The 15,127-nt window shown below is 46.1% G+C and overlaps 1 protein-coding gene across 1 annotated transcript in view; it reads right to left on the reverse strand.

Annotated features, from left to right (window-relative positions):
- Window positions 1–15,127, reverse strand: part of LOC111974302 (neuron navigator 2-like) — a 90,581-nt gene that overhangs the window by 40,000 nt on the left and 35,454 nt on the right. The window contains 1 exon segment of the mRNA XM_070447229.1: window positions 9,303–9,425. Within this exon segment, the coding sequence (XP_070303330.1) occupies window positions 9,303–9,425 (123 nt within the window).

The raw sequence follows: 15,127 nt of genomic DNA on the forward strand, positions 1-15,127 counted from the left end.
ATTTGAAAAAAAGCCATGAGATCAATACCGTCAAGTTATTTATTTTCAATAAATGGGACTATTTCTACCTACTTTTTAAGTTAATACCTCCAATCAACGTGTGTAATACGCTAGGAGATAAAGCAGATTGCGTTCTTCATTTCACCTGTCACATTATTTAGCATTATGAAGCTCACCGTAGTTCCCCAGAACAGTTGAGCCAGTCACACGTTCGTTGTTAAGAGCACAACAAGAGAAAGCGGGAGCTGGTGAGTCCGTAGCGTTCTGACGGCAAGTCCCTATCGTGCAGCGCACACGAGGTGATGAAGTTACACTCGTACGCAATTCACTACTAAACAATTCACTGCTAAACAATTCACTGCTAAACAATTCACTGCTAAACAAATTGCTAAACAATTCACTACTAAACAATTCACTACTAAACAATTCACTGCTAAACAATTCACTGCTAAACAATTCACTACTAAATATCTTACAGCGGCTTTCTGCCGCGTTTTAGAAGTCAAAAGAGCTCTGCTATCCGAGTTATCTGCACAGCTGCCATTCTTTCCCCGTGCTTCCTACTAGCGTTTTATTCCTCCTGCATGACTGTCTCCTCTGCTCTGTGTACACATTCTGCTCTTCCTACCAGAAAAGCATGCATCACAACTTTGTTTACTTGCACAATTTCTCTCGTTCACTTTCGCTTGTAAATGTCCACACTCACCGAAAATGCCAGTTGGTAGCTACTAACTATGCTTGTATAACTTTATGAGCTGAATTTGCCTGTCTTTGCAATTCGCTTATGTTCATTTTAGCTCGATAGCATTTAGCTAACAGCTTACTGTACGCGTGATTTCGCTATTACTTGGCCTAGTTTTGTTAGGATTTTGGCAATAGAGGCCCAATGGCTTTTTTGTGTGTGTTTTTTTAGCGCCCCCTTGTGTGCTATGCCGGTAATAACGTAAATCCCGGGATGGCAGAAGAACAGTATGACGATATGAAAATCTGGAGACAGAAGGTGAGAGAGGAAAAAGAGACAGAGAGAGACAGCAGGGGAGAGAGGGACAGTAGGTAAGAGAATAGACTCTCTGAACTGACCCAAATCAACACATTCCTGGGCTACCGCCTTAGTTTCTCCACCGTGTCCCCTAAGATAGCCCTCTGTTTTCACACACAGGTCAGGGGTCACGAACCCTGCTGTTATTCAACTGGGACCGCTGACCAATGAGAAAATGCTGCCGTTGGGGCTGGACCCATGGGAGTGTCCGACAGCATCCTGAGAAAACCTCCTGTTTAAGTTGTTCTCTGTTTGTTTAGTTTTTCTTATGATATATGTGTCTCTGGGGAAGTGTGGTTCTTTAAGCTCTGCCCGTATTGTTACCCGGCTCAGCTCGCTCCAACTCTTACATACATTTGCACATGCACTTCGCCTCTCCTGAGTCCGTAGGGGAGTTGCAGCGACGGGACAAGACTGTAACTACCAACTGGATATCACGAAATTGGGGAGAAAAAGGGGTAAAAATACCACAACAAAAATCCTAAAAATGATGCGCACACACACACACACACGCTCAGACGTAGGCAATAACCTCTGGGCAACAAGGAATTTCCTCAGTTTAAGGGGGAGCTACTGTTACTCAGACTGTTGTAGGATCAGATGACTAGTCCTGTAGACTGCTGTTAGAGACAGCGTGAGTGGCTGGGACACGGGGTTACACGCTAGACATGAGCTCACTCTAATATATATATCCCCGACGGGTGAGTGGTCACAGATGATATCATGGGGTAGGGGACAGGTGAGGCTTACACACTCAGAGACCAGCGTACCTGCACATGCACGCATACTATACACCCCATTAATCCGTCGCACTGCAATGCATTCAAAGACGGACCGTTTTTTTTATGGGAATAAAGGCAAGGATGAGAAAAGAGTCTTGAGAGGACGTTCAGTCATATATACCCGACATCCGCGACAACAGCGACGGGCACAGACAAACCAGATGTGTTTTTAGAAGTGCCCCATCATGAGAACTCTAGCTTGGCTGCACCACTACTGCCTCGAGACAAAACCTCCAAACTAACCCTGACCCCAAACCTCCTCCAAACCTATTCTTTAGTGTAGACAGCCAGGAGGAACACGAACCAGTGTGTGTGTTTGTGTGTGTTGTATCTAAAGTATGTGTTTGGGCCTGGCCTGTGTGTGTACTGACTGAGCTGACTCTACACACAACCACTTTTTGGTTGTCCGTCTGTAAACACCACCTCTGGCCCCTCTCTACACAGGGAGGAGTGAGGGAGAACGGCGAGGGGGGGGGGGGTGGGGGAATGGGGAGGGCAGTTTGAACAGGACCCTGGGATTGGGTATGAGAATAGGGGAGGAGTGAGGAGAAATGGAGAGAGATACAGGGTGGGGAGGGGGAAGTGAGAGTGAGGAAGTGAATGGCTTGTGGGGGAGTGAGTGAGGAGGGGAGAGGTAGGGGGAGGAGAGAAGGGGTAGAGAGAGAGTAAAGGAGCGGTGGAGAGGATCTTGAGCGGGACAGGACTCGTGCATTCCTTCTCCTTGTGGACATCCTTGTGTGGTGGCTAAATGACACAGCTGATCCGCAGCACGGAGAAAACGACACGACTACTGGGCGACTGGACTGCAGGGTCAGGAATTCACGCTTTCCTCTAGTCTCTCTTTGGTTGCTCCTTGCCTCTTACTCGCCCTAGCCTCATTTCTCATTTTTCCGAGCTTGACGTAAACATTATTTTAACGTGTGAAAACAACATGACTAAAAACCGACATGAAATGCGTGTTACATTCTCAAACGTTCTCCCTTGCAACACAAAACACCCCTTTCTCTCGCTCTCTCTCTCTCTCTTTTTCTCCCTCCCTCCCTATCTCTCGCTCTCTCTGCTTTGAGTCAACCGACTTACCCTGATCCATAAAACGAAATCCGCCCAATAACAGATGTGGGAGACCACACACCAGCCGTCACGACAGAACACGAACACCATACACGAACACCACGACACACGGCCAACAATACATCACAGAGCACACACACATACACAATCACAGAGACACACACACACAATCACAGAGCACACACACACAATCACAGAGCACACACACATACACAATCACAGAAGCACACACACATACACAATCACAGAGCACACACACATACACAATCACAGAGCACACACACATACACAATCACAGAGCACACACACATACACAATCACAAAGCACACACACTGATCGAAAGGACACAGTGGGAGGCAGACATACAAGTGTGGAATTTCACATTGACAGAAGACACACATACACCAGACCATACACTCCATACACACACACACACACACCAGACCATACACACACACTCCATACACACACACCAGATCATACACCAGATCATACACACACACCAGACCATAAACACACTGTAAACGACCTCATCTCATTTCTCCAGTCCTCACTTTAACTGGCTAAAGAGGACACAAGGTGTCTGTACGTGTGTGTTTGTGCATATGTGTGTGTCCCTCCCATACTAAGTGTGAATAATCATATTGATCCTGTTACCTCGAGTCCCACCACTCCGCACAGTTTTACCCCCGCACGAGTCCCCCCACACCCCCCTCAACAAAATGTCTATCCTACCCCCCGTGAGGGAGAGGAGGTATCACTTACCCGTTACCACGTTACGCAGGCCGAGGGGGCAGAAGGGGCTCAGAAACCCCTCACAGCAGAATCCCAAACCAACCAGTTCAGGTTGTCCAACACGGTCTGTTACTCAGAACTAATATCCACACGGCAGTGGATGAAAGGTTTTTTTCATTTCTCTCTCTGTCAGACTTCCCTTCTTTCACGTTTCACATGTTTTCTCCACGCTCTTCTGATCACACTCCAGAATAGAAGACAGCCATTGTGATACAGTGGCCTGATGGCAGGCAGTCAGTATGTCCCAGTGTTGAGGTCCCTGCCACTCTCTGTGGCACAGCAAGGCTCAACACCACTTCCCTGAGCACTAATCCAATAAAAGCCAGCCAGCCGGAGACAAAGGCATAGACCATTACAGCAGAGTGTGTGTGTGTGTGTGTGTGTGTGTCAGAGAGAGAGAGCGAAGGAGATAACGGAAAACGTCCTCGCTCTCCCTGTGTGTAAGAACCACACCCTCTATGTGTGTTTGTGTGTGTCCAGGGGCGAGGCAGGTGTGCTGGCGACAGAGGGAAAGCCCAGGGGGAAGAGGGGGTCCATAGATGCACCAGTATCATGCTTACAACCCCACATCAGTACACTCTTCTAGAGTCTCTATCTCTCTCGCTGTCTCTATCTCTCTCTCTCGCTGTCTCTTTTTTCTCTCTTCTCACACACACACACACACCAACACACGTCTCAGATTCTCCTCCTCCACTACAAACTGTTAAAATCCTATTGTCTATCTTTCCCTTCTCTTTTTTGTCAATTTAACTTTCCTTCGCTATATTTCTCCCGCCTTTGTCCCGTTGTATCCTCCTCACTCTCTTTCTGACAGAGGGAAAGCCCAGGGAAGAGGGGGTCCATAGATGCACCAGTATCCCATGGCTACAAGCACATCAGTACACTCTCCTAGGAGTCTCTCTCTATCTGAATTATGACCTATGACCTGGTCTAATCCCATACCTCCCACACACCGGAGAAGCAAGGGCGTGTGTGTGCTCAGGAGTACCAGGGGCACTTCTGCAGCTGGGGTACGTGCGTGTGTGTTTGGGGGCAAATAGTTCAGCTGAAGGGTCAACGTTCAAAAGTGAAGCTCCAGATATCACACACTGTGTGGAGTTCAGACTCCTCGTCGTCTTGTGGACCGTAGGGTTGAGATCTGCTTTGGTGCGTGTGTGTGTATGAATGTGTGCTTCTGTGGTGTGTGTGTGTGTGTGTGTGTGGTGTGTGTGTATGAATGTGTGCTTCGTGTGTGTGTGTGTTGTGTGTGTGTGTGTGTGTGTGTGTGTGGGTGTGTGTGGACATAGATGTTGAGACTGCTCTAGTATGCCGCAAGCGTTTCAGAGCAGCGTTATATGTGAAGACAAAGACACCCACAGGGACACGCCACAGGGACACGCCACAGGGGACACGCCCACAGGGGACACGCACAGGGGACACGCCACAGGGGACACGCCACAGGGACACGCCACAGGGGACACGCCACAGGGGACACGCCACAGGGACACAGGAACGTGCTGTTCTTGCATAAAGCATGGCTAAAGGATTTTATAGCATTTTTCGTTCCATGTATAAGTCAAGAAGTGGTGTGTGTGTGTGGGTGTGTGTGTGTGTGTGTGTGTGTGTGTGTGTGTGTGTTTGTGGTGTTGTGAGAGAGAGAAGCCAGAGAAAAGCCTTGAAGCAGACAAAAGGTGTGAGTGATCCTTTATCCATTCATCAGCTAATCAAACTATTCAAACTAATCAAACCAATAAAACCAATCAATCAAACCAAAGTAAGTGCTTCCAAAAAACACTGACTACAGACTTTGCGCGGCCGACATTCAACTACTCCAACATAGATAAAACACAGAATGTAGAAAGCTGTCAGTAGCAGAGCCATCAGGTGCAAATTACCATCGCTAACACCCACACCCAACCCAGACACAAAGACACACCGATGATAGCATTTAGGATAGCAATTGGGATAGCATTGGATAGCATTGGATAGCAATGGGATAGCAATGGGATAGCAATGGGATAGCAATGGGATAGATGGATAGCATTGGGATGGCATTAGGCAAGTAACAAACCCATCTTCTCCTCTTGCCTCACTATCCAAACACCTCCTGGTGTTCCAGACCAGAGCGCCACGTGCTGCCGGAATCATGAGACTCTCAACAATGAACGCCCCGAATACTTGAGGTTTGATATCGGATCTGATCCTAGAGGGCGACGTTACGTGAACAGTCTGAAGAACGAGACACGGAGAAATGTTATTTGGGGGCACTGGGTTTAACACACACGCAACGCGCAGTGTATTAGCACGCAAAAAGCCTCCCTGGCTTAGGTTACTCAGAGAAACATGATCGGTGTTCATGAATACATGGACGGGGGAGAGAGGGAGAAAGATTGCGATTGTACATGTTTAGAGCCCGGAGCAAAACCACAGCATCCTCCGTGGAGAGAGGGACACAGCACACACAAGAGAGAGAGAAGACAGTGGAAAAATGAGGGAGAGACAGTGGAAAGAGGAGGAGAACATGGGAAAGAGGAGGGAGAGCAGACAGTGGAAAGAGGAGGGAGAGACAGTGGAAAGAGGAGGGAGAGACAGTGGAAGAGGAGGAGAGACAGTGAAAGAGGAGGGAAGACAGTGGAAAGAGGAGGGAGAGGACAGTGGAAAGAGAGGGAGACAGTGAAAGAAGAGCAAAAGGGGAATGGAGAGTGAAAGAGAGAGAGAGAGAGAGAGAGAGAGGAAGCGATTCTGTCCATCCGTTTTACTGCCAAGTGTTTTAACCCTTACCTGAGAACCTCCCTACTTCTCAATTGCCTGAGGGGCCTAGTCAAGTCCAGACAGGTACGGAGAAATGGGCATTGGGTTGCTGTGGGCTTCAGGGGGCTGGGGTGTTTGAGAGGTGCTGTAAATAACTGTAACTCCTTAGGCTGCGCGCACCACACACACCACACAAACCCTGGGAGGGGAGATGTAACCCTCTGCATAGATCCACTAACATCACCACACACACAGCACAAGAGGAGGGGAAGATGTAAACCCTCTGCATAGATCCACTAACCACCACACACACACACACATCAGAGAGGGGAAGATGTAAACCCTCTGCATAGATCCACTAAACACACACACACACACACACACACACACACACACACACACACACACACCACACACAACACACACACAACACACACACACACACACACACACACACACACACCACACACACACACACACACACACACACACACACACACACACACCACACACACACAACACACACACACACACACACACACACACACACACTCTCAGATTGGAGTGGAGAACAGAGACAAATAAGAGACGGAGGAGAGGAATGAGGGATATACTGTATTTATCATTGTCATGTTAAAAGGTGGTATGGGGTTTTCCTATTATTGTCCTGTTTCATACTGTATCTACATGCACACACACCACAGAAAAGAGGGTCTCTTTGTCCGGTTGGACAAAAGGAATTGAAATCAGCGGATGGATTGTCACAGATGCGTTACTTCCTCATTCTCTGGCCGTGAAATGAAATGAGAGCGGAAAGACACAAACACATTATTTCATTCTGACACCCGCAGTCTTTTGTCGCTATGGGTCTGTGTTGTCCCGTAACTAAAAGGGAGTCTTTGGTAATGACAGTGGCCGTTTGAACTGTTATTTGCATTCATTTGAGAGTCAAAACAGTGGCAGTTGTAGTGACTATCCTTTCGTCACCTTCTGATTTGAGGTTTTTTAGTTCCTTTATCAGGAATCCCGATACAAAATCATATTCTTACAAAACCGTCGCTGTCCTGGAGAGCAGGAATACACCGGCTGTATACAGAATATATACAGAATATATACAGAATGTATACAGAATACACCGGCTTTGGTTCCAACTCAGCAATGAAACACCTGATTCACGTCGTCAACGACAGCATTCATCAATGCCTTGATGAGTTGAATCATTTGTGTTAGTGCTGGGCTGAAACAAAAGCCTGCACATCTGTAGCTCTCCAGAACCAGGGTTGAAGTCCACTGCACTAAATACTCCAGTTCTGGAGTCAGAATCTCCTGTCTTTAGGAGAATTTTCCAAACCCCCCCCCCCCCCTTGTGCACTATGACACTTTGAAGCTCTTGACCCCTTAGCCAGAGGTCACAAGGCTTTTAATCCCATTGCCATGGTGATATTTGACACCCCAACCCTATCGCTGACTGGACCCTAACGGCAGGCTAAGACGGTGGTAACCATAGCAGCATCATTAAGACGTTAAAAGCTGATCTGTTTTATAGGTCTCCAATCCAGTGGTCTACCACAGCCCGTTACAGAGTGGCCAACTAAGGAGCTGATGTGGACTCTCTGTCAGGGCTCGTGAAACTTACACCGCAACCCCCCCCCTACACACACACACACACACACCATAGTAAGGTGGTCAGCTGTCAAATCCTACTCCCCTCCTTCCCAAAGCAGCTCCATTAACCCCCCCCCCAGTCATCTATTAAATTAGACTGATCTCATTTGAGCCCCCCCCCCCCCCCACCACACACACACTTTACCCTGAAGCCACTTCAGCCCTGCTATATTATGTTAACGCAGTTATCCACCACTTTCCAACTCTTCCAATTAATGCAAACCAAAACCAGTAACCACATTTATCAGGCATTCCTTCGGGGGGGGGGGGGGCTTCTCCATATGTACCCCCTACCCCCTCCCTCCTTTCCTTCCCCCAACCCTCCATCTCTCTGCATTTATTTTTCCCCAGAAAGGAGTGGAACGCTCTTTGAAGATCAGTCGGGACTACCAACAAAGAAAGACTACTGGCACAAGTAGTAATGTACTATTAACAAAATAACATCCCTGAAAGTAAAAAATAAATAGTACACCGTTATAATTTAACTGCTTTTCAGACTCTCTCTCTCCACTCTCTCTTTCTTTTTCTCTCATCAACAACTGCCAATATGAAAAAGCTCTCTCACACACACCTTCTAGGGGTTTCTTTAATGAAAGGTGAAGGGCAGAGGTAAGAAAGATATGAGCAGGGCGGTAACGAGGCAAGGTCGAAAGGTCACGATGGGTCAGTGCATGGTGAGAAGAGGAGAGAGACTGGAAGCGTTCATCTCTCACCTTAGGGGTTAGGAGGTGAGGGAGGAGAGGAGAAGAGGTGAGGGCTTAGCTGAGGGGTGTGAGAGAAAGAGAGAAGGAGGGGGAAACAGAGGTCAAACGGTGGAAAAACAGGAAATCACTCACACCTGCAGATTGACAGGAGTTATAGCTGCAGTCTTTACTTAGCTTCACTCTTTCTTACAGAGCCCACTTCGGTCCCACACACCCGTCCGCTTCTCTTCCATACGAACACAATCTATCTTAATAGTATAATGCCTCCATCCATTTCCCGCTGTCAATTATCCACATTAAACCCCTCCCTCCTTCTCCCTCGCTCCTTCTTTCTCTCCTTCTTTCTCTCTCTCTCTCTCTCTCCCAGAAAGAGGTCAAACTGCTTCCCTGTTATCTATTTCCAAGGTCACAAGGCCACAAATCCAACCATTTTGTAATTTGACCCAATGTAAGGACATCTCCCAATGATGCGGTAGAAATGGTATGTGTGCCTGCGCGTGTGTGTAGTGTCCTACCTGTCAGCGTCTCCCTGGCCCGTGGAGGCGTTGCGTTGGATGGTCTCTCGTACCGCCGCCATGCCCTCAGGTAGACGGTTGAGTCGCCGCGTGTACAGACTCAGGCCGCCGTCCGTCATGTAGCTGAGAACAGAAAAGGGCAATGGTCAACATTAGACAACGCAAGTTTTTCAAAGTCTAAGCTCACGTTAAAAATTACACAACACTTCGTTTCACATCCCTTTTGATGGAATACAGTTTTTCATGTCGGCTTTCAAGCCGGGAAGAAGGAATCAGAACATGGACCAATCCTTGGTCTAACACCCCAGAGAGCCAACAACTCCATCCCTTTCTGGTGCCTGGGCTGGACAAACAAGACGGACACTCCTTCCTGCTCGAAAATAAAATCAACAAGGAGAGGAAAGGACATCCATCTTGTTTGTCCGTCCCAGGCACCAGTCTCATCAATCAGGATTAAATGGCTGCTGGATGACTGTACCGGTCACTAACTCCACACCACTGGGGCTCTATGCACGAACAAAGACACACACACACACACACACCAGAGCAGCTAGACCGGCACTTCCCCTACATTTCCTAGATGTTGTTCCCGGTGCAATGTTCATTTTGTCACTCTTTTTTTTCCAGATTTTAGTCTCGTTTTAGTCATTTTGACTCAAATCATAGTCACATTTTTGTCACGCGAATAACGATTTAGTGTGGTTATTGTCAAAATGCCGAAAATAGCGAGCCGTTTGAGTCAACTAAACGGCCTTTCATTTTAGAAACATAACACGTGTCCTGCTTCCTTAATAAAGCTCGTGTTCCTAGCTCCAACAGTGCCGTAGTATCTAACAGTTCACAACTCTGCCGGGTTTTTTCACGCTCAACAGTTTCCTGTGTGTATCAAGAATGGTCCACCACCCAAAGGACATCCAGCCACTGGCGTCAACATGGGCCAGCATCCCTGTGGAACGCTTTCGACACCTTGTAGAGTCCATACCCTGATTAATTGTGGCTGTTGAGGGCTGCAACTCAACGTTAGGAAGGCGCTCCTAATGTTTGGTAAACTCAGCGTAGGTACGACACTAAACCTACCACACAACCACTGACCGTACACATACAGTACACCTCGCACATATACTAACTGTACAATCCCAGGGAGTCCCAGAGTAATCGCATCCTCAACCAATCATGAGGAGAGTCACAGGAACTGAACCAGCCCTTTGTCTGTGCATAGACAGGTTATTGTTTTCATATACTGTATGGTGAAGACACTTACAAACTGCAAAGACACAGAAGCAAAGACACAGAATAACGCACAGAGATGCATTGTCAACGTCCTACTAAAGGCTCTATCAACACACTGCCCTGAACACTAACACTCTTGTTTTTTGTACGACCTTTCTACAACCTCTCTATAACATATCTACAACCTCTCTATACCTTCCCTACAACCTCTCTTCTATATATCTACAACCTCTCTATAACATAACTTACAACCTCTCTATAACATAACTACAACCTCTCTATAACATATCTACAACCACTCTATAACATATCTAACAACCACTCTATAAATATCTACAACCACTCTATAACATATCTACAACCACTCTATAACATATCTACAACCACTCTACAACTTCTCTATACCTTCTCTACAACCTCTCTATAACATATCTACAACCTCTCTATAACATATATTCAACTCCCTATAACATATCTAAACTTCCCTATAACATATCTACAACACTCTATAACATAAATACAACCTCTCTATACCTTCTCTACAACCTCTCTATAAACATATCTACAACCTCTCTATAACATATCTACAACCTCTCTATAACATATCTTCCACCTCTCTATAACATTCTTATCCACCTCCCTATAACATATCTACAACTTCCCCCTATAACATATCTACAAACTCTCTATAACATCTACAACGTCCTATAAATATCTACAACCTCCCTATACATACTACAACCTCCTATAACATATCTACAACCTCCCTATAAACAATCATCTACAACCTCCTATAAAACAATATCTTCAACTCTTAACATATCTTCAACCTCCCTATAACATATCTTCAACCTCCTAATAACATATCTTCAACCTCCCTATAACATATCTTCAACCTCCCTATAACATATCTACAACCACTCTACAACTTCTCTATACCTTCTCTACAACCTCTCTATAACATATCTACAACCTCTCATTACACCAGTCTCTTCCAAGCCACCTGTCCCCTTTGCAGAGACACACAGAGGTGAGACACTGTATGAGGGGAACAGGTGAACAAGAAAGCGGAGGATGACGATGACACTGTAATTGGCCAGGTTTCTTACTTCGTACACCAATAAGTCCCATAGGAAGTGGCTCAGTCGAATAACAGCCACACAGAGGGGAGTTGTCTCCTACTCTCGTACGGTGTGTCCGCTCAGAAGCACTTGTCATTCCATAAACATCTCTAGAATAACCTGGAATCTATGTACTTTACTGCAGAAAGCTAAAATCGGCGACATCGTGCAAACATTTGAGCTTCACCTCTCACGTTATACGGCTACTGACCAGGGTTCTGCTCAAATTGCATTTAAATGAACTCAATTCCGGAAAATAATTCCGATGCCTGAACCAAAAAACGACCCATTGTTTTGTATGAGGGCTTTCTAGTTCATGCACAGAGTTCCCACCCAGTGGAACAATAAATAGACCCTAACTCTGCCCCTGACGAACGCAGAAGTGCCACTCTCACTAAAAACCAGGTAGTAGCAATGTCAAGGTGTTACATGCTCAGTAACTCAGGACGACATCTCCGAATCAAACACACAACTTCATCCCCAATCATCTAAAAACAGATAAGACAAACTGGATTGGTTTCAAAATCACAAGACTAACTTTCCGGTTCACCCACCATCGGGACGTACCTTTTCGCCTCGCACATCTTTAACGGCGCGAGTCCAACCTAAAACGAACGTGTCCAGGTGAGTTAAGATCCCCCCTCGATAAAGATCAGAATGAACCGTTCAGATCAGAATGTGTGTGTGTGTGTATTCCAAATATTATATGTAGCAACAGCGTAACTGGCATACATATTCTCTGCCTTATTTGTCTTGTGTGTTTGTGTAATGTCTATACACTTAGACCTAAATGTGTGCATAAGTATGTCTCTCGCGTGCGCCTCTGTGTGTGTGTGTGTGTGTGTGTGTGTGTGTGTGTATGTGTGTGAATATGCAGTATGTGTGCTTCTAGTGTGTGTTCCTCGGTGGGTGCTCAGTGTTGGTATGCGGGCTACTTCTGTTAACTCCACATGCACCCACTCACTGAAGGCTCTGCCTCTGCCTGGCTGTCTGCTTGCTAAAGAGCACAAGGTGGATAGAGGTGAAGAGGGGAGGGGGTAGGGTTTTGAAGAGGGGGGGAGGACGACACCATACCCCCAAGCCAGTCAGAGCGAGAGGTGAGGGGGGGGGTATCTCCAAGGGCCAGAGAAGCCGAAAGGGTAAGAGAGGGGGAGGGGTGGGGGGTGGTGTACAGTGCTGCCTGAGGTACTTTATTCTCACGCAGAGTGATCAGAAGGCTCATACATCACGTTGTCGTGTTCGGGCACTTCACTAAAAAGCACGACATCAGACACACTTCACATACCCAGGTTAGGAGCCACAGCATGAACCGAGGATCAAAACACCTCCGGTCTTCATAGCTGTTTCACCACCAGGTGCTAACCTCTCACTTTCAACCAATTCAAAAAATTCGATATATCATTTTTTTTTATTCCTCCACAAGAATATAGTATATTATAAAAACACCTTTACACACCTGGAATGAGATAACGAACGACAACTGTAAGTCGCCTGTAAGTCCAACTAGATGGGCAAGTGACAAAACTGGCTATATGGTAAACATTTATGAAAACAACATTTAGATTTTTTGGTCTTAATTCAAGTTTAGGCATAAGGTTAGGTTTAAAATCTGATTTAAGAAGATACATTTTATTAAAAGGCAGTGTTTGTGACTTTGCCACAGATAATGACTACTCTGTAGGTGGGCGTGGAATCCCACTGCCAACTCCTCCTCTATGGTCAAACCTATAATACGTGCTTTAATCAGTTAGCTGCTAACGCAACCTAGCATTGGTGGCTAACCATTCAAGGCCTGGGGAGGAGACTAAGCTATCAGTGTCTGTTTTCAGTGGTTAAGACACAGGGAGGCTCCACCATATTACCACACACACACACACAACCCCCCAGGCTACAGGCGTAATCTGGTCCACTTGAATAAGCGCTCATTTCGACCATCAATCACCCTGTTGCGAGGCCGAGGCTGGGACCACACACACACACACACACACACACACACACACACACACACACACACACACACACACACACACACACACACACACACACACACACACACACCACACCACCACAACACACACACACACACACTCCTGTGACTATAGTTCATCCTCAGAGCCTTTGTGTGTTTCCTTTATATCCACTATGTCATCATAATTCTCTCACATGCCAGGCTAGTGGTACAGAACATGATGCCGGATCTAAACTCTGCACAGCACCTGATCACTCATCTCTCTACACTACAGCACTACGGCTTTGGCTGGCATCCCACCCAATCCTGAAGTATAGATGTAGGAGATCATACTGCACTAGCAGGGGAATGGTTGGGTCTTCATAGCACTCACCTGCCCAGGGTGTGGGTTGTGTATGTATGTATGTATGTATGTATGTATGTATGTATGTATGTATGTATGTATGTATGTATGTATGTATGTATGTATGTATGGTGTGTGTGTGTGTGTGTGTGTGTGCGCGTGTGGTTTGAAATAGGTTATCTGAATGCTTCAGGGGGAGCACTTAACCCCACCCCTTTCAGAGCAGGTGGCTCTGCGGAAGTGAAATGCAGCGAGAGAAACTTGGCGCATTTTTGGTTCATAAAACCGTCGATTCCATCACCTTTTTTTTTTACATGGCCCAAAAAGTTTGGAAACCCTTGAATTATGTGATCTAAAGAAGGCTATTTTCCTTCCTCTTGAGACTTTGAGGAACTTTAGGATTTGTTTGTTGCTTCTTGATGTTTGACTATACAGTATTCAGATATCCGTTCTTAGCTACTCATAGGTCCGTTTTTATCTGGTACATATCTTTCTGTTACCCCACGAAGCTGCATTCAATAATTTATACATAGTCTGCTCCCTTGTGTCTTAGTCTCTCTCTCTCTCATTTTGGCCGTTCACTCTCCTGATTCTGGCATCAGCAGCAGACTTGGCTCCCAGTGTGTAAATTCATATGATAATAATGATGACAGCATTGGTTTAAATTGCAGAGTATGACAGCCAAGGTATGCAGGGGGCCTGTTACAACATGGACACTGACTAGAAAACAAACAGGTTATGAGGTTCAACTCTACTGGATCGAACTCACAGAGTGAAGCTTCATACAGTTAGCATCTGATCCGGGCCCATGGTCATGAAGCGTCTCAGAGTAGGAGTGCTGACCTAGAATCAGTTTTGCCTTTCAGATCAATAATGAGAATACAATTATATGGACAGGGAATACCTGATCCTAGATCAGCACTCCTAATCTGAGACGCTTTGTGGATACGGGTCCTGGTCCCCAAAGGACATACAGTGCATTTGGAAAGTATTCAGACCCCTTCCTCACATTTTTGTTACGTTACAGCCTTATTCTAAAATGTATTAAATCGTTTTTTTCCCTCATCAATCTACACACAATACCCCATAATGACAAAGAGAAAACAGGTTTTTAGAAATTTTTGCAAATGTATTAAAAATAGAAAACTGAAAACCTTATTTA

This window comes from Salvelinus sp. IW2-2015, linkage group LG15, assembly GCF_002910315.2.
Source record: "Salvelinus sp. IW2-2015 linkage group LG15, ASM291031v2, whole genome shotgun sequence".
NCBI classification, from domain to species: domain Eukaryota; kingdom Metazoa; phylum Chordata; class Actinopteri; order Salmoniformes; family Salmonidae; genus Salvelinus; species Salvelinus sp. IW2-2015.